This window comes from Capra hircus, chromosome 26, assembly GCF_001704415.2.
Source record: "Capra hircus breed San Clemente chromosome 26, ASM170441v1, whole genome shotgun sequence".
In the NCBI taxonomy this organism is placed as follows: domain Eukaryota; kingdom Metazoa; phylum Chordata; class Mammalia; order Artiodactyla; family Bovidae; genus Capra; species Capra hircus.
Window position 1 is genome coordinate 46,237,368 of NC_030833.1, and position 26,288 is coordinate 46,263,655.

Genomic DNA, 26,288 nt, shown 5'->3' on the forward strand with positions numbered 1-26,288 from the left:
TCAGAAGAAATGGAGTATCCATCATGGTCAACAAAAGAGTCCGAAATGTGGTACTTGGATGAAATCTCAAAAATGACAGAATGATCTCTGTTCTTCTCCAAGGCAAACCATTCAATATCACAGTTATCCAAGTCTATGCCCCAACCAGTAACACTGAAGAAACTGAAGTTGAACGATTTTATGAAGACCTACAAGACCTTTTAGAACACCGAAAAAAGATGTCCTTTTCATGATAGGGGACTGGAATGCAAAAGTAGGAAGTCAAGAAACACCTGGAGTAACAGGCAAATTTGGCCTTGGAATGTAGAATGAAGCAGGGCAAAGAATAATAGAGTTTTGACAAGAAAATGCACTGGTCATAGCAAATGCCCTCTTCCAACAACACAAGAGAAGACTCTACACATGGACATCCCCAGATGGTCAACACTGAAAGCAGATTAATTATATTCGTTGCAGCCAAAGATGGAGAAGCTCTAGACAGTCAACAAAAACAAGACCAGGAGCTGACTGTGGCTCAGATCATGAACTCCTTATTACCAAATTCAGACTCAAATTGAAGAAAGTAGAGGAAACTGCTAGACCATTCAGGTATGACCTAAATTAAATCCCTTATGATTATACAGTGGAAGTGAGAAATAGATTGAAGGGCCTAGATCTGACAGGTAGAGTGCCTGATGAACTATGGAATGAGGTTCACGACATTGTACAGGAGACAGGGATCAAGACCATCCCCATGGAAAAGAAATGCAAAAAAGCAAAACAGCTGTCTGGGCAGGCCTTACAAATAGCTGTGAAAAGAAGAGAGGCAAAAAGCAAAGGAGAAAAGGACAGATATAAGCATCTGAATGCAGAGTTCCAAAGAATAGCAAGAAGAGATAAGAAAGCCTTCTTCAGTGATCAATGCAAAGAAATAGAGGAAAAGAACCGAATGGGAAAGACTAGAGATTTTTTCAAGAAAATTAGAGATACCAAGGGAACATTTCATGCAAAGATGGGCTCACTAAAGGACAGAAATGGTATGGACCTAAAGAAGCAGAGGATATTAAGAAGAGGTGACAAAAATACACGGAAGAACTGTACAAAAAAGAACTTCACGACCCAGATAATCATGATGGTGTGATCACTCATCTAGAGCCAGACACCCTGGAATGTGAAGTCAAGTGGGCCTTAGAAAGCATCACTACAAACAAAGCTAGTGGAGGTGATGGAATTCCAGTTGAGCTATTTCAAATCCTGAAAGATGATGCTGTGAAAGAGCTGCACTCCATATGCCAGCAAATTTGGAAAACGCAGCAGTGGCCACAGGACTGGAAAAGGTCAGTTTTCATTCCAATCCCAAAGAAAGGCAATGCCAAAGAATGCTCAAACTACTGCACAATTGCACTCATCTCACACGCTAGTAAAGTAATGCTCAAAATTCTCCAAGCCAGGCCTCAGCAGTACGTGAACTGTAAACCTCCAGATGTTCAAGCTGGTTTTAGAAAAGGCAGAGGAACCACAGATCAAATTGCCAACATCCGGTGGATCATGGAAAAAGCAAGAGAGTTCCAGAAATACATCTATTTCTGCTTTACTGACTATGCCAAAGCCTTTGACTGTGTGGGTCACAATAAACTGTGGAAAATTCTGAAAGTGATGGGCATACCAGACGACCTGATCTGCCTCTTGAGAAATCTGTAAGCAGGTCAGGAAGCAACAGTTAGAACTGGGCATGGAACAACAGACTGATTCCAAATAGGAAAAGGAGTACATCAAGGCTGTATATTGTTACCCTGCTTATTTAACTTATATGCAGTGTACATTATGAGAAACGCTGGACTGGAAGAAGCACAAGCTGGAATCAAGATTGCCAGGAGAAATATCAATAACCTCAGATATGCAGATGACACCACCCTTACAGCAGAAAGTGAAGAGGAACTAAAAAGCCTCTTGATGAAAGTGAAAGTGGAGAGTGAAAAAGTTGGCTTAAAGCTCAACACTCAGAAAATGAAGATCATGGCATCTGGTCCCATCCCTTCATGGGAAATAGATTGGGAAACAGTGGAAACAGTGTCAGACTTTATTTTTTTTTGGGGGGGGGGGCTCCAAGATCACTGCAGATGGTGACTGCAGCCATGAAATTAAAAGACTCTTACTCCTTGGAAGAAAAGTTGTGACCAACCTAGATAGCATATTCAAAAGCAGACACATTTCTTTGCCAACAAAGGTCTGTTTAGTCAAGGCTATGGTTTTTCCTGTGGTCATATATGGATGTGAGAGTTGGACTGTGAAGAAGGCTGAGTGCCAAAGAATTGATGCTTTTGAACTGTGGTGTTGGAGAAGACTCTTGAGAGTCCCTTGGACTGAAAGAGATCCAACCAGTCCATTCTGAAGGAGTTCAGGCCTGGGATTTCTTTGGAAGGAATGATGCTAAAGCTGAAACTCCAGTACTTTGACCACCTCATGCGAAGAACTGACTCATTGGAAAATTCTCTGATGCTGGGAGGGATTGGGGCAGGAGGAGAAGGGGACGACAGATGCTGGATGGCATCACCTGCTCAATGGACGTGAATCTGAGTGAACTTCGGGAGTTGACGATGGACAGGGAGGCCTGGCGTGCTGGGATTCACGGGGTCTCAAAGAGTCAGACACGACTGAGCGACTGAACTGAACTGAACAGATATGCACAAGAATGGATTAAAATGACTTCTCTGAAATTCTTCAAAGAAAATTTAGCCAATGTGTATAATGTGTTATGTTTCCTCTGGGTAATCATAATCTTTCTTCTTGTTGGCTCCAATAGCTCTTATTTAATTGTCTCATACTTTTCAGAACTATGTAATGGAATCACTGTTTTTAGAATTATATGACGGTAATGGTACCCAACCAATGATACAATACCAGTTGATCATATAGTGTAAGCTTCTAAAGTGATTTTTCAATTTTTTTTTTTTAGAGAATTCTTTGAGCTAATACAGAGAAAACTTCCAACAGCAGACTACATACTATTTTGAAGTTGGTTTGCCTCCTCAATAAAAGTGTTTCTACTTATTGTTCACATTTCACTGAGGTTGGTTTTAAGGGAAAAAATATTTTTAAATGGTTATTTTACTATTTATATGTAAAAATAATTTCAATAAAATTTCTAGAAATAAAATCTTTGTTATAAAAATTTGAAACATATTTTTCCTACTCAATTTTAGAGCTAAAGCTGAGAATGTTAGATGATACACACCAACAAGGATGGAATAGAGAATGCCTGGCCTATCAGATGGTGGCTGGATATTCCGGTCCTGATCAATGGCTTGAATGGGTGGCGTAACAATGATGGGGTTCAGTTCTTCCTGGAAAAAAAAGAATCAGAGAGTTTAGTTCAGTTTTATTACCTCAGAGAGAATTGACATTCAGATATTGTTGTCTGGACAGCTCGATAACACCTGAACGAGTAAAGTCAGATTTCAAAATGTGTAATTTAACACCACAAATTAGTTAATTTTGAATCTGAAAGGGGAGCAAGATGCTCTCAAAGTCAAATTAAAAGACTTAGTAACTTTGTACATATGGCTTTATATCACAAATTTGTCCTATAAGTAGAGCAAGGAAAAAGTATATTAATAAATTTTAAATCTTTCACAAATAATTTAATCAAATATATAAGATTATCAAGTATAGTATTTGTTTTTGGCTTTAGACAAGATTTGTAAATGTATTTATATTCTTTCTTCCCTAAATGATGACTTAAAGTTTCACATAAATTACATTAAAATAAATGTTTTAAAATTTGATGTTTAAGTCAATAGAAATCAATTGTATGTTTCATATAGTTAAACTTAATTATATATCATGTAGGTATATACATGTAACTTATATACATATAATATATAATATACATATTATACACAACTATATATATATTATATATTATTCTTATCTACAAGAATGTTCTGTTTAAAGATATAATGCATTTCTGATGTCCAGTGGCATCAAGTTTTGCTAACCGGACCAGATAATAAATATGCTTAGGCTTTGCTGGCCATGCAGTCTCTGTTATAGCTAATCAAGTCTGCCATTGTAACACAAAAGCAACCAGTAGATATGACTGTGTTGCAATAATACTTTATTTACAAAAACAGATGGCAAATGGGATGTAGTTTGCTAACCTTGTGCTAGATTATAATAGGTATGCTGGAAAGACAAACATTTACTTTGCAGAGATAAGTTTGGGAAACACCATATTAAATAACATTTTTAAAATGTTCATTCATTCTACTACAGGTTGTTTCAGAGATTTAAGTGTATTAATTTGCCTAACAACTGCCTAAGAAAGGGGCGTTGTTTGTACATTTCCTAGAATCACTTATTAACATCTTCTTGAACTAACACCCTTAGAACCCAGTTTAGAAAATACTCCTTTAAGTTTGTGGAACTCTCAGGCCAAATATATAAGTGGTAATTCTGAATGGAAATAGAGTGTGTCTCAGTATCTCATACACATTCTAAGGAATCACTGCAAGGTTCTTATATATTATTCCTTCTCAACTAACATAACCTTGAAACATATCATGCACTCTTCTACAAAATCTGTAGTTTCTAATCTCAGCAGAAATATATAGTTGTGGCATTCTAAATGAAACCAAAAAAGCAATTATATTAATTGTTATTCATGAAACTTAATGTTATGTTATTAAGTTACATTACATTTACAGGTGTTTTAATAATTGAAGGTAACCATTGACCAATAATTTAGAGCTCACATACATCTTAGGGGCTCTGTCCAAATCATTTTCTCTAATGGGTTCTCACTGGTCTAAATGCTATCAATATTTTCCTAAAAATAAAGAGCTCTTTGTGGGCATAACTTGTGTGTGTGTGTGTGTGTGTGTGCGTGTACATGCCCAGTCATGTCTGACTCTCTGTTATTGCATGGACTGTAGCCCACCAGGCTCCTCTGTCCATGGGATTCTCCAGGCAAAAATACTGGAGTGGGTTGCCATTTTTTTTTTTTCTCCAGGGAATCTTCCTGACCCAAAGATCAAACCTCTCTTAAATCTCCTACATAACCAGGTGGATTCTTTATCACTGTGCCTCCTGGGAAACCAGGGATAACTTACACTCTATCCATGTCTTCAAATGTGGATTTAGAACCATGAAAATGTTAATATTAAAATTACTACATTAAATCCATTTGACCACTGTTGTTCTCACCCAATGAGCCGTGTGTCGTGCTGTGCTTAATTGTTCAGTCGTGTCTGACTCTTTGAGACCCCATAAACTGCAACTTAACAGGCTCCTTTGTCCTTGGAGAGTCTCCAGGAAAGAATACTGGAGTGGGTTCCCATTGCCCTGCTCCAGGGTATCTACCCAACCCAGGGATTGAATCCAAGTCTCCTGCATTGCAGGCAGATTCTTTACAACCTGAGCCACCAGGAAAGCCTCACAATTTTTCTTTCACTCTCTACTTAGTAAAATCTTGAGATTTGAGATGCAAATAACAGACCCTGTTTAAAATTTAAATATCCTTCAACTCAGCATTTGAGTGATATATTCACATGAGTAACATACATATAGTATTATACTGAAACAGCTTAAGTGTTTTACATTAAATCAAGACATTGTAATATTCTCTGAGAATGATCTATATAAAGTTTTCCCTGGTATGGTAGAAAAAATAAAAACAAAATTATTCAGAGACAACGTTGGAAAGGTAAACTGAGCTCATAGAATGACTAGTATCTCTGGCTTATTATCTTTAATTATTATAATTCTTAATTTTGACTGATTCTAACATTCACCCTCCTATGTATATGATAGTGGACTCATGACTGCTTAGATTTCTGGTCTGTATTTTAACTGAATAATTTTACAGCATTTAGAAAAAGAATCAGTTCAGTTCAGTTCAGTCACTCAGTCGTGTCTGACTCTTTGCGACCCCATGAATCGCAGTACTCCAGGCCTCCCTGTCCATCATCAACTTCCAGAGTTCACTCAGACTCACGTCCATCGAATCAGTGATGCTATCCAGCCATCTCATCCTCTGTCGTCCCCTTCTCCTCCTGCCCTCAATCCCTCCCAGCATCACAGTCTTTTCCAATGAGTCAACTCTTCGTATGAGGTGGCCAAAGCACTGGAGTTTCAGCTTTAGCATCATTCCTTCCAAAGAAATCCCAGGGTTGATCTCCTTCCGAATGGACTGGTTGGACCTCATTGCAGTCCAAGGGACTCTCAAGAGTCTTCTCCAACACCACATTTCAAACACATCAATTCTTTTGCGCTCAGCCTTCTCACAGTCCAACTTTCACATCCATACATGACCACTGGAAAAACCATAGCCTTGACTAAATGGACCTTAGTCGGCAAAGTAATGTCTCTGCTTTTGAATATGCTATCTAGGTTGGAGTTTGAGTGAACTCCGGGAGTTAGTGATGGACAGGGAGGCCTCAGTTCAGTTCAGTCACTCGGTCGTGTCTGACTCTTTGTGACCCCATGAATCGTAGCACGCCAGGCCTCCCTGTTTGCTCCCTGTTTGCCTCCCCAATGTCTCTGCTTTTGAATATGCTATCCAGGTTGATCATAACTTTTCTTCCAAGGAGTAAGCGTCTTTTAATTTCATGGCTGCAGTCACCATCTGCAGTGATTTTGGACCCAAAAAAATAAAGTCAGGCACTGTTTCCACTGTTTCCCCATCTATTTCCCATGAAGGGATGGGACCAGATGCCATGATCTTCGTTTTCTGAGTGTTGAGCTTTAAGCCAACTTTTTCACTCTCCACTTTCACTTTCATCAAGAGGCTGTTTACTTCCTCCTTATGTTCTGCCATAAGGGCGGTGTCATTTGCATATCTGAGATTATTGATATTTCTGCCAGCCATTTTGATTCCAGCTTGTGTTTCTTTCAGCCCAGCATTTCTCATGATGTACTCTGCATATAAGTTAAATAAGCAGGGTAACAATATACAGCCTTGACGTACTCCTTTTTACTATTTGAAACCAGTGCGCTAGACCATTCAGGTATGACCTAAATTAAACCCCTTATGATTATACAGTGGAAGTGAGAAATAGATTTAAGGGCCTAGATCGGACAGATAGAGTGCCTGATGAACTATGGAATGAGGTTCACGACATTGTACAGGAGACAGGGATCAAGACCATCCCCATGGAAAAGAAATGCAAAAAAGCAAAATGGCTGTCTGGGGAGGCCTTACAAATAGCTGTGAAAAGAAGAGAGGTGAAAAGCAAAGGAGAAAAGGAAAGATATAAGCATCTGAATGCAGAGTTCCAAAGAATAGCAAGAAGAGATAAGAAAGCCTTCTTCAGCGATCAATGCAAAGAAATAGAGGAAAAGAACAGAATGGGAAGGACTAGAGGTCTCTTCAAGAAAATTAGAGATACCAAGGGAACATTTCATGCAAAGATGGGCTCGATGAAGGACAGAAATGGTATGGACCTAACAGAAGCAGAAGATATTAAAAAGAGGTGGCAAGAATACACAGAAGAACTGTACAAAAAAGATCTTCACGACCAAGATAATCTCGATGGTGTGATCACTCACCTAGAGCCAGACATCCTGGAATGTGAAGTCAAGTGGGCCTTAGAAAGCATCACTACAAACAAAGCTAGTGGAGGTGATGGAATTCCAGCTGAGCTATTTCAAATCCTGAAAGATGATGTTGTGAAAGTGCTTCACTCCATATGCCAGCAAATTTGGAAAACTGAGCAGTGGCCAAAGGACTGGGAAAGATTAGTTTTCATTTCAATCCCAAAGACAGGCAATGCCAAAGAACACTCAAACACCCACACAACTGCACTCATCTCTCATGCTAGTAAAGTAGTGCTCAAAATTCTCCAAGCCAGGCTTTAGCAATACATGAACCGTGAACTTCCTGATGTTCAAGCTGGTTTTAGAAAAGGCAGAAGAACCACAGATCAAATTGCCAACATCTGGTGGATCATGGAAAAAGCAAGAGAGTTCCGGAAAAACATCTATTTCTGCTTTATTGACTATGCCAAAGCCTTTGACTTTGTAGATCACAATAAACCGTGGAAAATTCAGAAAGAGATGGGAATACCAGACCACCTGATCTGCCTCTTGAGAAATCTGTATGCAGATCAGGAAGCAACAGTTAGAAATGGACATAGAACAACAGGGAGCCCTGGTGTGCTGCAATTCATGGGGTCACAAAGAGTTGGACATGACTGAGCAACTGAAATAAACTGAACGGAGGGTCCTAATGCTTTATAAAGTTTTATTTTTTGGTAGATAGCTTGGTGGGCTTATGTCTGCCTCACTAAATAGTACATGACACTTGGCAATGCATGCATAGCAACAGCCTAGATCATGGTTTCCCATGCATTCTTAACCAACTCATACAGGTAGTGCCTGATTCTCAAATAAAATGGGAGCTTCTCCACAAACTAAACCATTAGTGACATTTAAACCCACAGCATAGGAAGGACTCTGGAAGAATTTAGCTCTATTTGTGGAAGCATGAACTGAGACATTTAGTTTTAATGCTTGAAAAAGTATGACCCGGCCTGTTTTCAGACATCTATTTTGTCCCTGCAGACTACTACTTTAAACCACAACAGGGGAGCTGTTGATAACTCTGGATGTGGATGCCTGCAGGGCACTGATAGATGCTTCATATATCTTTTCCAAATGGTATTCTTGATATTTGCCCACAGAGTCTCTGGAAGCATTCACAAAACTTTTCAATTTTTCTTCAGAAGTTCAACATAATAGTTTTTTCTCTCTTATTCCTGCTTTAGTAGCAAGTATGTCTTCTATATAGAATGTACTTATTTTCCACAATTTTCAAAGTGTGGATACCATAACACTTGCACAAGAAGTATTTGATTAAAAAAAAAATAAAACAGTTGTGGTTGTTGGGTCTGATCTCAGAAAACAAATATAATCATGATATGTGTGAGAACAGTTTTAGGTAATCTTCATTTTGAAAAAAAAAAAACCCTCAGAAATCATACACACACACACACACACACACACACATATACACAATAAAGATTTATGCAAAAAAAATAATAACACTCTTCTAACCCTCTCTGGCAATTTACCCCCCTTCCTGACCTGTATTTCTTTCTCCATATTTTAAAAAAGAGAGATGGGCAATGTCTCAATGGATGTAGCAATCTCATATTACTTGCTTTGTAAGTTTACTAAGACAACTCTTTGTATTGCATTTGAACCTACATTGCACTGGCCAATTCTCATGAAATAGGGCATTCTTAGATGTTCTTTTGATTATTATTGTTGAAAACTATGATTGTACTTTTGTGACAAAATATTTCCATATATCATCTAATAGAGAATAAGGAAATAAATAATTAAGTACTTTTTTTAAGAAATGGGGAATCCGATGGTCAGCTGTTTATTTAGAAAATATTTGAACTGGTTATCTTAATCAATTAATTCACAGGTACTTACTGAAAGGAAAAAAAAAAGAAATGGGAAATAGAATAATGCTCATTGATATTCTACTTGTCCCTATTCTATATATTTAATTTTCAGAACACCACTTCTATAAAATTCTGGGGACATTCCCAGTGTTCTAGAGGCTAAGACTTTGTGTTGTCAGTGCAGGGGGCCTGGGTTCAGTCCCTGGATGGGCAACTAGGTCCTGCATGCCTCAACTAACACCTGGCACAGCCAAATAGATAAATATTCAGCTACCTCAGGTGGTGCAGTGGTAAAGAATCCTTTTGCCAATGCAGGAGATATGGGTTCCTGGGTTGAGAAGATCCCCTGGAGTAGAAAATGACAACCCACTCCAGTTTCTTACCTGGAAAATTCCATGGACAGAGGAGCTTGGAGCCCAGTGGGTTACAGTCCAAGGGGTTGCAAAGAGTCAGACATGGCTGAGCATTTCCACTTCCAACTATTATAAAATCTGTCAAAAACCTTGAGAAGCAAGTGGTACAGATTGAACAAAATCTGACTCTAACTCCTTGCCTTTGGAGTTCTTTGATTTTATATCATTATGTGGATGAGTAAGACCGCTTTTCCTCACTTACTTGTCTGACTGTTCCTTCCACCACTATTTTTCTCGTTCCCTGAACTCTAGAACACCTGACTTTATTCTTCTGATTTTTTTTTACATTTTTTATTGACAAAATTCAGTATATAATAATGAGTACTTTTTGGTAATATGATTCTAACGAGAAGAATGGAATGCTTTTTAGGGAGAATATAAGATTTTACTTAACTGGGGCTCAAAATGAGTGTTCTTTATCATCAAATAGATTGCAAATGTTTATCTGTTAAATATATATATACATATATGTATATATATATATATACATATATGTATATATATTCTCATGAACCTAACAAAAGCAAACATAAGTCCAGATTTGATCTGTGGGTCGTGGCTTGCAACCCATGGCTTGATTCTGAAGCTTGGAAGGCAAAGGTTTTTCAAGATTTGGCTACAGTTTACTGTCTTTCCCTCCTGTTTCCCAATACTTCCATTATATACTGCTCTAGCCAAACTAAAATGTTTACCATTCACTGCAAACCACCTATATCTCCCCAGATCTAGCCCTTTTCCATGCTGTTCCCATCATGAGCTCTCAATATCAAAATAGTTCAAGGTTCTGCTCAAATGTCACCTCCTATTTTAAGTTTATTCCTGAATCTCCAGCTGGAATTGACCCTTTATTCCTTTGAAAAGCCACAGGACAGGTATTCCTATTTCAAACCACTTGTACATGTTTTATGACTCAGATTCTAGAGCATTAGTGCTATAGTTCATTCATTTTGGTGTTTCTCTCAGCACATAGCATGAACAGATGTTCAACAGATAATTGTAGAATTCAAGATTGAACACAGAGGGAGAATTATTCATGTTAGAAGCTTCCTGCTGTTTTCTCCATTCTGAGTTGCATCCCCTTCCCTTGTTTCACTTCCAATCCATTTGTGACTAGCTCCCTATATTAAATTCCTGTAATTTAACCACAACATGAGCTCTGTTTCTCTGGTTGGACCCTGACAGATATAATTAACATGAAAGTGAAAGTGAAGTCACTCAGTCATGTCCGGCTCTTTGCCACCCCATGGACTGTAGCCTACCAGGCTCCTCTGTTCATGGGATTTTCCAGGCAATAGTACTGGAGTGTATTGCCATTTCCTTCTCCAGGGGATCTTCCCAACCCAGGGCTCGAACCTGGGTCTCTCACATTGTAGACAGACACTTTACCATCTGAGCCACCAGGGAAGTCCAATAATTAACATAAGTGCATAAAATAAACAATCTATCTATTTATATATATGCACCATGTGAATTGGGCTACTCTGGCATTTCATTCAGTAAAGAATCTACCTGCAATGCAGGAGATCTAGGTTTTATCCCTGAGTCAGAAATGTCCCTGGAGAAGGAAATAGCAATCCACTCCAGTATTCTTGCCTGGGAAATCTCCTGGATAGAGGAACCTGGTGGGCTACAGTCCATGGGCCTGCAAAGAGTTGGACATGTCTTAGGGACTAAACCACCACCAAACTGTAAGAATTAATGCCAAAGATCCATCAAAGTACAAGGAAGGAGAATACCGAAACTAAAATGTCCCTAGAGCAATAAGTTAAATAGAGGTTTTCCATAGTGTTTCTCTTATAAAAATGTGCCAAACTTTTCTGTTTTCAGCTTTTTTATATTTGCCATTTCTCTAGCCTTCCATTTCATTACTCAGGTCTCAACTTAAATGACCTTCTTCAAAGAAGCCTTTCTTTGACTACTGTAGCCAACAAACCGCTTCATTCAATTGCACTCATAGTTCTCATCTGTATGCTGTGTTCAGCATGTATATATCAGTGCCTGAAATTATCTTATTTATGGAAATTTTAATTTTCTGTCTCTCTACACTAAAATGTATGTTCCTGGAAAATATATGATCCCAATGTCTATATTCTTAGTACCCAAAACATTGTTGTAAAAATCTCCCCTTCAATCTTTGTTTATTTCTCTCTCTCTCATTTTGATGACAGATAGATAGACAGAATGTACTTATCTATAATTAACTAACTGAATCTTTTTGGTGATAAAAAAAAATAAGACAAGATTTTCCTTATTAAGGAGCCTAAAACGCACTTGCAAGAAAAGATGAGTTACTATATGTCTCAACTATTAATTAAAAGCAGTGCATACTTTGTTGAGCTTTCCACTAAACTATTTGCAGAAAGCACAGGTTGGATGATATCTATAAACCTGAGGAATTTTAATATTACTTCTTGTTTTTTGCAGACTATTACTGACTCTGTGGATCACAATAAACTATGGAAAATTCTGAAAGAGATGGGAATACCAGGACCACCTGACCTGCCTCTAGAGAAACCTGTATACAGGTCAGGAAGCAACAGTTAGAACCGGACATGGAACAACAGACTGGTTCCAAATAGGAAAAGGAGTATATGAAAGGTGTATATTGTCACCCTCTGCATTTATATGCAGAGTATATCATGAGAAACACTGGGCTGGGGGAAGCACAAGCTGGAATCAAGATCGCCGGGAGAAACATCAATAACCTCAGATACGCAGATGACACCACCCTTAAGGCAGAAAGTGAAGAATTAAAGCGCCTTTTGATGAAAGTAAAAGAGGAGAGTGAAAAAAGTTGGCTTAAAGCTTAACATTTAGAAAATTAAGATCATGGCATCTGAAGATCATTTCCCATCACCTCATGGGAAATAGATGGGGAAACAGTGGAACCAGTGACTATTTTGGGGGACTCTAAAATCACTGCAGATGGTGATTTCAGTCTTGAAATTAAAAGACGCTTACTTCTTGGAAGAAAAGTTATGACCAACCCAGACGGCATATTAAAAATAGAGACATTATTTTGCCAACAAAGGTCTGTCTAGTCAAGGCTATGGTTTTTCCAGTGGTCATGTATGGATGTGAGATTTGGACTATAAAGAAAGCTGAGTGCTGAAGTATTGATGCTTTTAAACTGGTGTTGGAGAAGACTCCTGAGACTGTAAGGAGATCCAACCAGTCCATCCCAAAGGAAATCAGTCCTGGGTGTTCTTTGGAAGGATTGATGCTGAAGCTGAAACTCCAATACTTTCCCACCTGATGCGAAGAGGTGACTCATTTGAAAAGACCCTGATGCTGGGAGGGATTGGAGGCAGGAGGAGAAGGGGATGAGAGGATGAGATGGTTAGATGGCATCACCGACTCAATGGACATGGGTTTGGGTGGACTCCGGGAGTTGGTGAAGGAGGCCTGGCGTGCTGTGGTTCATGGGGCCACAAATAGTTGGACACGACTAAGCAGCTGAACTGAACTGACACTTTATCATATATTTTATTTTATTTAAGTTATACAGGAGCAGTGTGATGTATAGCAAATTATCCAAGTTTTTTTTTTTTTTGCAAAGACATTAAAGGATATTAAAAGTACAAATTCAGTGGTAAAATAAGTCTCCCTAAAGATGATAGAAGGTCTTGTAGTTCATCATGTGTGTGTGTGAAGTCGCTCAGTTGTGTCCAACTCTTTGTGACCCCATGGACTGTAGCCTACCAGGCTTCTCCATCCATGGGATTCTCCAGGCAAGAATACTGGAGTGGGTTACCATTTCTTTCTCCAGGCGATCTTCCCAACCCAGGGATCGAACCTGGGTCTCCTGCATTGGAGGCAGATGTTTAACCTCTGAGCCACATAGAACCATTCAACTTCAACTTCTTCAGCATCACTTTTTTGGGCATAGACTTGGATTACTGTGATATTGAATGGTGTGCCTTGGAAACGAACAGAGATCATTCTGTCATTTTTGAGACTGTATCCAAGCACTGCATTTTGGACTCTTTTGGACTATGATGGCTACTGCATTTCTTCTAAGGGATTCTTGCCCATAGTAGTAGATATAATAGTCATCTGAGTTAAATACACCCACCTCAGTCCATTTTAGTTCACTGATTCCTAAAATGTCAATGTTCACACTTGCCATATCCTGTTTGACTTGTATGCAGGTCAAGAAGCAACAGTTAGAACTGGACATGGAACTACAGACTGGTTTCAAATCAGGAAAGGAGTACATCAAGGCTACATATTGCTACCCTGTTTATTTAACTTATGTGCAGAGTACATCTCGTACAATGCCAGGCTGGATGAAGCCCAAGCTGGAATCAAGATTGCTGGGAGAAATATCAATAACCTCAGATATGTAGATGATACCACCCTTAGAGCAGAGAGCAAAGAAGAACTAAAGAGCCTCTTGATGAAAGTGAAAGAGGAGGGTGAAAACGTTGGCTTAAAGCTCAACATCAGAAAACTAAGATCATGGCAGTCGGTCCCATCATTTTCTGGCAAATTGATGGGGAAAATGGGAACAGTGACAAACTTTATTTTCTTGGGCTCCAAAATCACTGCAAAGGTGACTGCAGCCATGAAGTTAAAATACACTTGCTCCTTGGAAGAAAAGTTATGACAAACTTAGACAGCATGTTAAAATATAGAGACATTACTTTGCCAACAAAGGTCCATCTAGTCAAATATATGGTTTTTCCAATGGTCATGTATGGATGTGAGTTGGACTATAAAGAAAGCTGAGTGCCAAAGAATGGATGCTTTTGAACTATGGTGTTGGAAAAGACTCTTGAGTGTCCCTTGGACAGCAAGAGGATCCAGCCAGTCCATCCTAGAGGAAATCAGTCCTGAATATTCATTGGAAGGATTGATGCTGAAGCTGAAACTCCAATACAATGGCCCACTAGATGCAAAGAAGTGACTCATTTGACAAGACTTTGATGCTGGGAAAGATTGAAGGCAAGAGGAGAAGGGGATGACAGAGCATGAGATGGTTGGATGGCATCACTGGCTTGATGGACATGAGTTTGAGCAGGCTCTGAGTGTTGGTGATGGACAGGGAAGACTGGTGTGCTTCAGTCCTTGGGGTTGCAAAGAATTGGACACGACTGAGTGACTGAACTGAACTTAAAGAAGGTAGAACTTGTGGAAAATGATACTTTCTTTTGTTCATTTTTCAGAAATATAGAACTACTCTTAATTGGAGAAAGTAAGTCAAATGAGTTAAAATAAAATACCTGTTACTATTAGAACATGTATGAAATTTTTTATATATAGTTTGCTGAAAATAATATAGCTTTATTTCCTAAAACAATAAATCTATAGATTTATATTATAGGGGTTTATAGGCATATACTCTCAGTACATTCCAGTAAATCAATGGAATTAGAATAAGATGTCATACAAACATATTTAGCCACTGGTTTCAAATAACATCATACGGTGTAAACATTTCTTTTTAAGTAATATACTTGTGAAACTGACATTAAATGAAAGGCATTCACTTTTGCTCCTTTTATATGTAAAGATAATAAGTTAAAAGGTGTTGAAGAACAAACAGCTTCTGTTAATATATGCATTGTTCTGTGCATGAGACCTGGCCCAGAACTGAATTATCAGATGACATCTGTTCAGTATCAAAAGAGCCTAGGTATAAAAAGAATCTCAGATATTTCACATGTAAATGATATTTGGTAAATTGGTAAATTCACAAACTCTCATTTATTCTTTTCCTTTTTGGGGGACATCCTCCTGTGGTCTGATTTTTACCCAATATTCCAGAGCCATCTCTGCCAGTGATGAAAAACTAGAGATGGGTTGCTTAGATACAGTAAACCCTGCATAGCCAAGGGGAATTTGAAGGTCAAAGTGTGGATTAGATTGATATCTTGTTCTTGTTTGAAAAATGGAATTTATTTCTTTTGCTGACAAAGTAGGAAAATATGGACTGTAAAGAAAATATGGACTGTATTTTTCTGTGGAATTAAATTCACCAAAAAATAATAGATATCAGGAAAAGACATAGTGAATATCATTGTAGTAACAATCCACTTAGAATTGAGAGGCTATAAGCCAAAACTTTCACTGTTTCTTCTGCCAAAATGGGTCGAGTGATAGTTTCAACTGAGGAAAAATCCCACACTAACAGTAAACATAAATAACTGCTAAAAGGAAAACAGAATGACAACCTAACACTGGCTTAGGGGCAAAGCTAGACATGCAATGGAGCTAAACCCTGAGTTTAATAAAAACATAAAAACAACACTGGTATAAAAATGTCTCCTTAAATCTAGTTTTGAAACACCTGTTTGTGTACTTCTTTTTTTTTAACAAAATAAAATAAGTTGATAGTATGTGGGGAGGGAGGTGGAAGGGGGGTTCATGTTTGGGAACGCATGTAAGAATTAAAGATTTTAAAATTTAAAAAATAAAAATTAAAAAAAATTAAAAAAATAAAAAAATTAAAAAATATATAATACAATAATAACCAATCTGAATAAATTCTCATATGGAAAATATTTTTCAATGACTCTGACAGCCTTACTTCTTCAAAATCTTGTCTAGAAAATACCACTATAAAGCATTTATTATAACTATAAGTCACTATACAAAATCTTGATATATAACTAAAACTTTTTAAAATTTTCTATTTAGCATTTGTCTTGTTGTTTTGTTTTTAAATTTTCACTTGAAAGAAGAAATGTGGGAAGCCTAACAGGAGCAAATTAAAATGACACTTTTTCTTTTGCCATGCATTCTGTAAAACTTTCTTATTCACTCTCAATCTTATAAAAGTATGTCTTATAGAAAAGATTCTTGAAAAAATTATACAACTCCAGCATTTGAGGAGACAGTGACCTAGAACTACTTTAAAAGTAATCTTCACCATAATGGAATGCTGCAGGAGGGCTGAAAGTTTCACTTTTAGATAATAACAAATTGCATGGCATTTAATAGGCCTTGACTAAATAGGCCACAGCCTTGGAAAGAAAATCACTTTCCGCATTGGCCTTCTTGCCAATGTATTGAATTCTTCTATAATACTTGCCCCTGTCAGAGGTTGCCTAAGGTTTAGCTGGAGCTGTGTCCTGAGGGCCTGGAATGGGTTCAGAATCATAATGTCCCTTGTTTTTGGTGGCAGCATAAGGAAATGAGAAGAAATATCATGAATGGTATAGGAGAGTCAAATCAAACTAAGGGTATAGTGAACGTAAGCAATTTGAACTAGGCTAGTTTGGAGAATAGTAGTCAATGTCAGATGAGATAGAGACAGAGAGGAGATGAGAAGGGACGTAGGAAAAAGAAAGCAGAGTAGAAAAAAGTAGAAAGTTGCATAGTAGAAAGCTGCATAGCAGAAAGCAGCAATGTGGAGTAATCCCTGAGTAAATTTCAGGAATGTTTAATTGTAATTCTTATAACTTTCTATTACTGGGGTGGGCTATTTAAATAAGCCAAAGTGAACTGGACAAGGACATTGCTGAAGATTGTTTCTTCTTTGGGTGTTTCTTGAACCCTAGATAAATCTGTAGGAAATAGACTCAATTTAGTCCTGGAAACTCACTCTGTATGTTGTATTCTTAAAATCCCTGGACCACAGGGCAATGAACATAAACACACACATACAAAAAGCCTCAGCCATTCCAAAGGGAAAATAAGAAAATGGAAATGATGATTATTTTGAAATAAAATATGACTTCAATCTAGATTAAAGTTAAAAAAAACTTTCATAAGAATGGATTAAGGTAGATTTTTTATGATAATATCAGGAACATGGCTGCTCATTTCATGCACTAGAAGCAAGGAAAATCATAAGAAAGAAAGAAATTATGAACTTGAATACATTTTGAAGAATCATTACTATGTAGCAACAGTAATGATATTTTTAAGTAACATAAAATCACAATATGCTTTTAAACAAATACTGATGATTATCAGATTATCATATATCATATTAACTTTGTTAAAATTAATTATAGTTCTGTGATTATTATGCTTTATATACATCTCCCTTCCTAGGAGAGACAGTTGCTGTTTAGTTGCTAAGTAATGTTCAGCTCTTTTTGTGACCCCATAGACTATAGCCTGCCAGGCTCCTCTCTCCATGGGACTTCCCAGGAAAAATGTTAGAGTGGGTTGTCATTTCCTTCTCCAGCGGATCTTCCCAATTCAGGAATCAAACCCACATCTCCTGCATTGACAGGCAGATTCTTTACCACTGAGCCACCAGGGAAGCCTGGGAGAGTACAAAGCATATTAATTTTTTATTATTTAATTGTTATGCAGTGAAGGGTTATGAAAATAAAGTCAATACACTCATTAATTTGGGAGTTTTTTTTAATTTAATATAATCTTTTGGATATTCAAATATAACACCATAGCAACGGTGACATTTGTCTCTCTATCCTTACTGTTTAGAAAAATTATTTTGATTTTTTTATCTTAGAAAATTCATAGGAGCTTCTGAAACACTCTTAACAGTTTTTTTAATGGACATCTTTGTGCTGATTATCATGTTCTTGCCTTTTCAAATGATCTCAGGTTTTATTGTTTACAAAGATTTCTACTATGGGTTTTGACAGATAATTCTTAATAATATTTAAATTACTATTTTACTTATAAGCATTCTTTCTACCTAAATGTTGACTGCTAATATAGTCTTAAGCTTTTAGCGACAAAATGGCTACAAAATATTTCTGAGCAATTTAGAAAAATGCAAATTTATAAGGGAATGTAGATCACTATATGTAGACTATAAAATCTATGAGTCCTTACTTATATTAGGATAACCATTAGCTATCACAAAAGTAGAGAGATTTTTAATTATATAACATTTTAAGCACCTGAATAAAAAGTATATCATTAATACAATCAGTGAATAATTTATAGATCATGGAACTATATTGCCATCTGTCAAAATAAATTCTGATAACATCAAATAATACTAATATAATCTTAATAATAATGCTATTTCTTCAAATATATAAGAAAAAGAAAAGATTCAAGTGGAAAAATTATCAAAATTAGTAATTGACAAATCACAGGTGGGTTAATCATATGATCTAAAACATTTGAAAATTTTTTTCAGATTCATTGGATTTTGGGATAATGAATGAAAATATTTTTAAAATTGCTTTTGACTTGCACCTGAGGATCTTTAAATATTTCCATCAAGTATTTTTTAAATGAAAAAGCAAAGTACCTAAAAATGTGTATACAGTATTTGTATTCTGAAGAAACACATACATACACATAATAAACTTCCTATTATATGAAAGAAAGTGAATTATATGAGGGTATTGAGAACTGAATGTTAGAGTACATATCAGTCAATGTTGGATGAAGACAAGAAAAAAGGAGGAAAGAAAGCAAAGAGTGAAAATAAGCACCATGAAAGATTTCCACAAATTAAACAGCAGGTGTGAGTATGTGAGAAATCATCTAACTCTATATGCATAAATAAATTTAAAAACAGCTATCGCTGTGTGATATGATGTGAAGAAATTTTCATTTCCTTCCTTATAACTGAATAAGTTGCTTTACAGTAAGTATGATTAATAATAACAAATACAATATTGAAATAGTTTCCAACCAGAAGAAGGATAAATTCATGGTTCTTCTAATTTAAGCTAATTTCTCAAATAAATCAGAGTTATTTACCCACTGTCTTCTTCATGGATCTTAAGAACCCATATGCCAATGATGGTAAAGCATGTCACCCTCTTCTCATTACCCTGCGCTTTATCTAGCATTGTTAGGTTGGGGTTGGGGGGAGGGGAGTTGAACAGGTGATTCTTCTCTTATGGACAAGATAGGGCGATAAGCACTTTGCATAGTCTGGGTCTTAGAAACAGACTGAGATCTTTCACAATGTTTACTGTTGTATTTAGTATGGTATTCAACTGATCAGAATGTTAATACTGACTAGAGAACAGTTCCTCCATTTATCCTGTCAGGTTGTTAGGTGTTGAGAATAAACCCCACTCAACTGAAGTATAAGCCAGGGAGTCCACTAACTTACATTTTTCAATGCTATTAAGCTAGTGAAAATCAAAGAAGGTGGATGTGACTTGGGAAAGTAGTGTCATTGATATTTTTTTTTCTTTTTTCTTTTCTATCAATCTAATGAATATCCCTTATTGGTTAAGTTTATGTTCACTGCTATAAAAGATTAATATCCAAATTCCTGTGGTCCAGAAAAGATAATTTCTTACTCAGAGAAAGTGTAAGTTCTCATTCACTGACTCAGGCAGATAGAGGCGCTCTCATTTTCTATTCGTGGTTTCCCAGATTATGCTAGGGAGAGAGTGGAATATTTTATAGGAGATTGTACACAAGAGGAGAGAATTTAGTTCCTAACACTGAGTTTCTGATTCACTCACTGAACAAACATTTTATTGGAATCCAACATACTAATTACTGACCTGGATGTTAGGCTACAAGAAAAATCTTTAACGTATGTCCCAACTGCTCATCACTCAGTTTTATTGATGAAAGAGTTAGGAACACACTGATTTTGTCTTGTGGTCAAGGAAATCTTAACTGATTAAGCTACTGTTTGATCAATAGGATTTTCCAAAAACTAGCAGGGGTTTCTGTGGTGGCGCAAACAGTAAAAAATCCTCCTTCAATGAAGCAGATCTGTGTTCAGTCCTTGGGTTGCGTTGGAAAGGCTACCCACTCCAGTATTCTTGCCTGGAGACTTCCCTGGACAGAGGAGCCTGGCAGGCATGGGGTCCCAAAGAGTTGGACACAACTGAGCAACTGATGTTTTCACTTTCAGAAGGGGAAGAACATTTATACTTATTTTTTAAGAGTATTCCCCTACTTCTTTGGATGCAATACTTAACACTTTTTCTATTCTCAAGATCCTTAGAACATATCCTGCACTAAATTAGAGTACCTTTCAGGAATTTTTCTTGTTCTAGCAAGTTTAGCTGCATTCCCTTAATACCATAATGATGAAAAGGTGAGCAACTTTTGGAGTATATGTAAGAAGCATTCAATTAGTTCAAGTTATTGTTGCGCAGCATATGTTAAGCTTTCAGTGAAGGTGAACAAATGAAGATAAATGAGAAACTGAAAGAAAACAATTCAATATGTGTTCTTAAGAAACAGTATTATTAAAGAGCATGTGTTTTCTCATGAACAAAAGCAACCAATCTTTTTCTCAAATTGATAGTTACTGAAGTGTACCAAAACAACTTTGTAAAGAACAATGAATACAGTTTAATGATTCCGAGTGAAGAGGGAATAACATACTTTATTCTAGCAATGACATTCTAAGCACTGAAAGTTGTTTAAAAAAGATGAAAAGAATTGCATATGTACCTGATCATGGTGGTTGTTAAATTGCTTTCTCTATATATGTCAAGCTTTACAGAATTATCTCCAACAGAATAACTTTGGTGAAAGCCATATGAGATGAATTATGAAATATTATTCTTTACTTTGTATTCAAATATAATCTCATGTGCAATTCCAGCAAAAGTGAAAGTTCCATTTGTTACAATTTGATGATTGTGATTAAAGAACCATACAAATTTTCTCTTTGACATTCCATGTTTCCTTCATAAAAGCAGACAATTGCAATTTATATAATTTTCTTTCCTCTTAACTATGGGGTTACCTATCAATTATATTTTCCTTAGGAATAAGAAACCTGCCGTCAACTATTTCTGGAGAAACACTTAATCTTATCAACAGGATCCAGCAATATATTAAAAATTCAATATGTTCTATAGAGATTTTTAAATTACATATATGTATATATATACAAAATTTGGGAATGATCATTATTATGATTATGAATATAATTATAAAATACTTACCTAAATTGAATTATTGAACATTTTGTATTAGAAGTATTCATTCTGTATTTGAATTCTTTTAACACATTGTATTGTGAGATTATAAAATTACCTGGCCTATTGGATGGTCATGTACCTTTGGTCTTTTATTTACTTACAAGACTATTATTCTATTGAGAGAGGGAGGGCTTTCTCTCTATTACTGTATTCACCCAATCAGCACATTGCCCAGAGCATAATAGGTGTTTGGTTATTGTGTACTGAATAAATGAACAGATTCAAAATTTTGACAGTCATCACTCTTGGTATCCTTTTTCAAAAAGCACTTCTTGAGCATGCCAGTTATTTCAGAGTAGCCCCAGGAATTCATTGGAAGAAGGTGAGGATTAATGAGGGTCTGAAGCTATAAAGGCACTGTTTTCTCACTCAAAACTTTAGAATACTTTCATTGTTGTTTGTTTTTAAAGGAGCCATAGCTATAGTATAATAAGAAATATATTAGTTTGATTTTCCACAATGATTCTAACTTATGTAATGCATAAAAATAATAATAGATTTCATTCTATTACAGTGTAAGTAAAGCAGACACTGTAAAGGATATGACTTTGTTTTCTCCTTTCCTGCTAATAATTATCACTTAATAAAGAATTACCTGGTGACTACTTAGTGTCAGGAAATGTCTCAGGTACTTGGGCTATACTAGTGAACAAAGTTGGCCCTGCACTAATAAAGAGGTCATTTCAATGAATTTTATAGGTAAAGTTAGAAAATAGCAAATAAACAAACAAACAAAATAAACATATTATGCAATGTTAACGAGTGCTGTAGAAAACAAAAAAAGAAGAAGAAGTGGTGAAGGGCATCCTGGAGAGTAAAGGATTATTATTTTATATAGGTTGGTCATAAGAAGACTTTTCATAAAGTTAACATTTGAGAAAGTTCTGAAGAAAGTGAGAGAACCAGCCATGGGTATATCCTGGGAAAGAGAGTACCAAATATCAGGCAAAGGACCTGGAAGAAAGAAAACATACATGTTATGCTGTGAGAACAGCAAGGAGTGTGGCTTAAGTAGGAAGAACAACAGGAGAATCATAGGAGATGAGGTCAGAAGTGGCGAGCCAGGGGCAAACTCATGGAGGATCTGAGTTTAAGAACAGACAGCAAGCCTTCTTGTGTAGAAACAATGATATTTCCTGGTCAAGCAGAATTACACTCACTCTAGAAATGGTGTATGAATATAGTCTCCAACTGGTGGGCTCTTGAGTGACTCTTGTCTCCATGTAGATGGGCTAATACTTAAAACCTGAATATATATACCAAGCATTAGCTAGCTAATGTTTTGACAAAAAACACAACAGCATCAACTACTTCCACAGTGTAATCACTATGTATTGACATTTACATACATCATGATATTTAATTCTCATCTAAAACCTATATGGGGATTTTCTGATTACTCTGATGGTAAAGAATCCACCTGCAATGCAGGAGATGCGGGTTCAGTCCCTGGGTTAGGAAGATCCCCTGGAGAAGGGAATAGCAACCCACTCCACTATTCTTGCCTGGAAAAAATCTATGGACATAGAGGTCTGGCAGGTTCACTGATGGTATTATCTTAACAATACAGATGATAAATCAGTGAATTAGAATGGTTTTTAAAATTGCCTAAATTTACAGCTAAAAAGTAGAATAAGGATACAAATTAAGTCTGTCTGGAAAGTGAGAGAGAGAGAGAGAGAGAGATGAAGAGAGGAAGGAGATATTATGGACATATCATTTACTGATGACATCCTATATATCAGGTACCATGCTAGAATTTTATACATACTATCTCACCCACCTAGGCTTTAATCTTTGAGGACTGAGTTGTTCAGTTACTCAGTCATGTCCAACTCTTTGTGACTCCATTGACTGCAGGATGCCAGAATTCCCTGTCCATCATCATTTTGTGGGGTCTGCTCAAACTCATGTCCATTGAGTTGGTGATGCCATACAATCATCTTGTCCTCTGGTGTCCCCTTCTCTTCCTCCCTTCAATCTTTCCCAGAATCAGGGTCTTTTCTAATGAGTTGGCTCCTCACATCAGGTAGCCAAAGTATTGGAGCTTCATTTTAAGCATCAGAGATTCCAGTGAATATTCAGGATTGATTTCCTATAGGATTGATTGGTCTGATCTCCTTGCAGTCCAAGGGACTCTCAAGAGTCTTCTTCAACACAGTTCAAAAGTATCAGTTCTTCAGCATTCAGCCTTCTATATGGTTCAACTTTCACATCCATACATGACTACTGGAAAAACCATAGCTTTGACTAAACAGATCTTTGTGGGCAAAGTAATGTCTCTGCTTTTTCATATGCTGTCTAGGTTTGTCATAGCTTTTCTTCCAAGGAGCAAGAGTGTTTTAATTGCATGGTAGCAGTCACCATCTACAGTGATTTTGGAACCCAAGAAAATAAACTTTCTCACTGTGTCCATTGTTTCTGCAACTGTTTGTCATGAAGTGATGGGAACCAGATGCCACGATCTTTATTTTTTGAATGTTGAGTTTTAAGCCAGTTTTTTCACTGTCCTCTTTCACCTTCATCAAGAGGCTCTTTAGTATCTTTTCACTTTCTGCCATAAGGGTGGTGTCATCAGCATATCTGAGGTTATACATATTTTTCCCAGCAATCTTGATTCCAGTTTGTGCTTCATCCAGTCCAACATTTCACATGATGTACTCTGTATATAAGTTAAATAAGCAGAGTGACAATATACAACCTTGACATGCTGCTTTCCCAATTTGGAACCAATCTGTTTTCCATGCCCAGTTCTAACTGTTGCTTCTTGACATGCATAAAGATTGCTTAGAAGGCAGGTAAGATGGTCTGGTATTCCCATCTCTTTAAGAATTTTCCACATTTTTTTGTGATCCACACAGTCAATACCTTTAGCAAAGTCAATGAAGTTGAAGTAGATGTTCTTCCATAATTCTCTAGCTTTTTCTATGATCCAACCCATGTTGGCAATTTGATCTCTGGTTCCTCTGTCTTTTTTAAATTCAGCTTGAACATCTGGAACTTCTCGGTTCACATACTGCTGAAGCTGAGCTTAGAGAATTTTAAGCTAGAGTGTGAAATGAATGCCATTGTGCAGTAGTTTGAACATTCTTTGGCATTGCCCTACTTTGGGATTGAGGACTGAGAGTGTTAGTCTAAAGAACTGATCAGAAACTACACACTGAATTTCCTATTAGCTCCCAGCCACCTAAGATTAATGGCCTACAACAGTGGTTTTCTAACTGTTCTCTAAGAAGTAATAAGATCTTTTCCAGTAGCCATAATGGTTGGGAAGAGGGGTACTTTTTAACATAGGCGGCTTCTGCTACATCAGCAGTAGTTTCATTTGATTCTGCTTTACATCTAGGGGTGCTTCAAAAGATTTAATTAACAATATTTTAATATATCTGGGTTATAGATCTTTCAAGATCTAATAGAGTATCATGTATACCTGTATGACTAAGTTTTCTCTCTTGCGATGTACCTGGATGGAGTCCTCAATGCAAAAACTCCACTCAAAGATGTGCATTTTGTCAGCACAGGCTGCCATATACAAACACCATAGACTGAGTGGTTTAAAATACAGATATTGATTTTTCACAATTTGAGAGGTCGGAAAGCCCAACCAAGATCAAGGTGCCAGACTTGGTTCCTGGTGTAGGCCTTTGTTCTGGCTTGTAGATGTCCACCTTCTCACTGTGTCCTCACATAGCAGAAGAGAAAAAGACCTTTTGTCTCTCTTTTTCCCCATATAAAAACTCTTAGTGCAACATACAGCCCCTACCCTCATGACCACATTCAAACCCAAGTACCTCTCAAAGGCCCCGTCTCCAAATGCCATCACCTTGGGGGTTAGGATTTTGTGGGTGGACATGATTTGGTTCATAGTACATTTAAGCTGAGTGTATGCCCTTTAAGATTATTAACAACTTCCGTGCAAATTTCTTTTTTCTAACATTTCCATTGAATAAATAAATTTTCAATTTTCTTTTTTAGCATTTTATTTCATAGTCTGCAATCTTTTTGGTTCATTTGAATATTCAAGTTGAATATAAATTTATTTTCAGTGATCCTTAAAAGTTAATAGATGATACTAAAAGGAACACCATTTAGATGTAGTACTTTTTTTTTTTTTTAATAAAACTACAGGCATGCTAAGTTCCTTTAGTGGTATCCAACTTTTTGCAGCCCCAAGAACTGTAGCCTGCCAGGTTCCTCTGTTCATGGGATTCTCCAGGCAAGAATACTGGAGTGGAGTGCTATGCCCTCCTCCATGGGATCTTCCTGACCAAGGGATTGAACCCTTGACTCTTATGTCTCATGCATTGACAATGGGTTCTTTACCAATATCACCACCAGGGACACCCAAATAGAAGTATAATTTGATATAATTTCTTTTATACTGATATTTTATTGATAATGCTAGTACATATTTTTGGTTTTAATTACACTGACAATGAATATATAAATCTGTTGACATCTGTATATTTGGTTCTAGATCATTATATATGATTACAATGCCCTCTATATTATGGAAAGAAATAAGAGTTTATGATATTTATCATTTAAGTCTATGAAAATAGCTAAGTTTTTCCAAAAAGTGACATTTTGAGCAAAGAATAGTCAGACAATGGATTTTAATTTGACTTCTC

At 36.8% G+C, this 26,288-nt stretch overlaps 1 protein-coding gene across 10 annotated transcripts in view; it reads right to left on the reverse strand.

The window, feature by feature from the left end:
* The window catches only part of PCDH15 (protocadherin related 15), a 910,832-nt gene that overhangs the window by 415,222 nt on the left and 469,322 nt on the right, over positions 1 to 26,288 (reverse strand). For all 10 annotated transcript variants that reach the window (XM_018041648.1, XM_018041647.1, XM_005698156.2 and 7 more), the window contains one exon: positions 3,215 to 3,323. In XM_018041648.1, the coding sequence (XP_017897137.1) occupies positions 3,215 to 3,323 (109 nt within the window). The remainder of the gene's footprint in view (positions 1 to 3,214; positions 3,324 to 26,288) is intronic.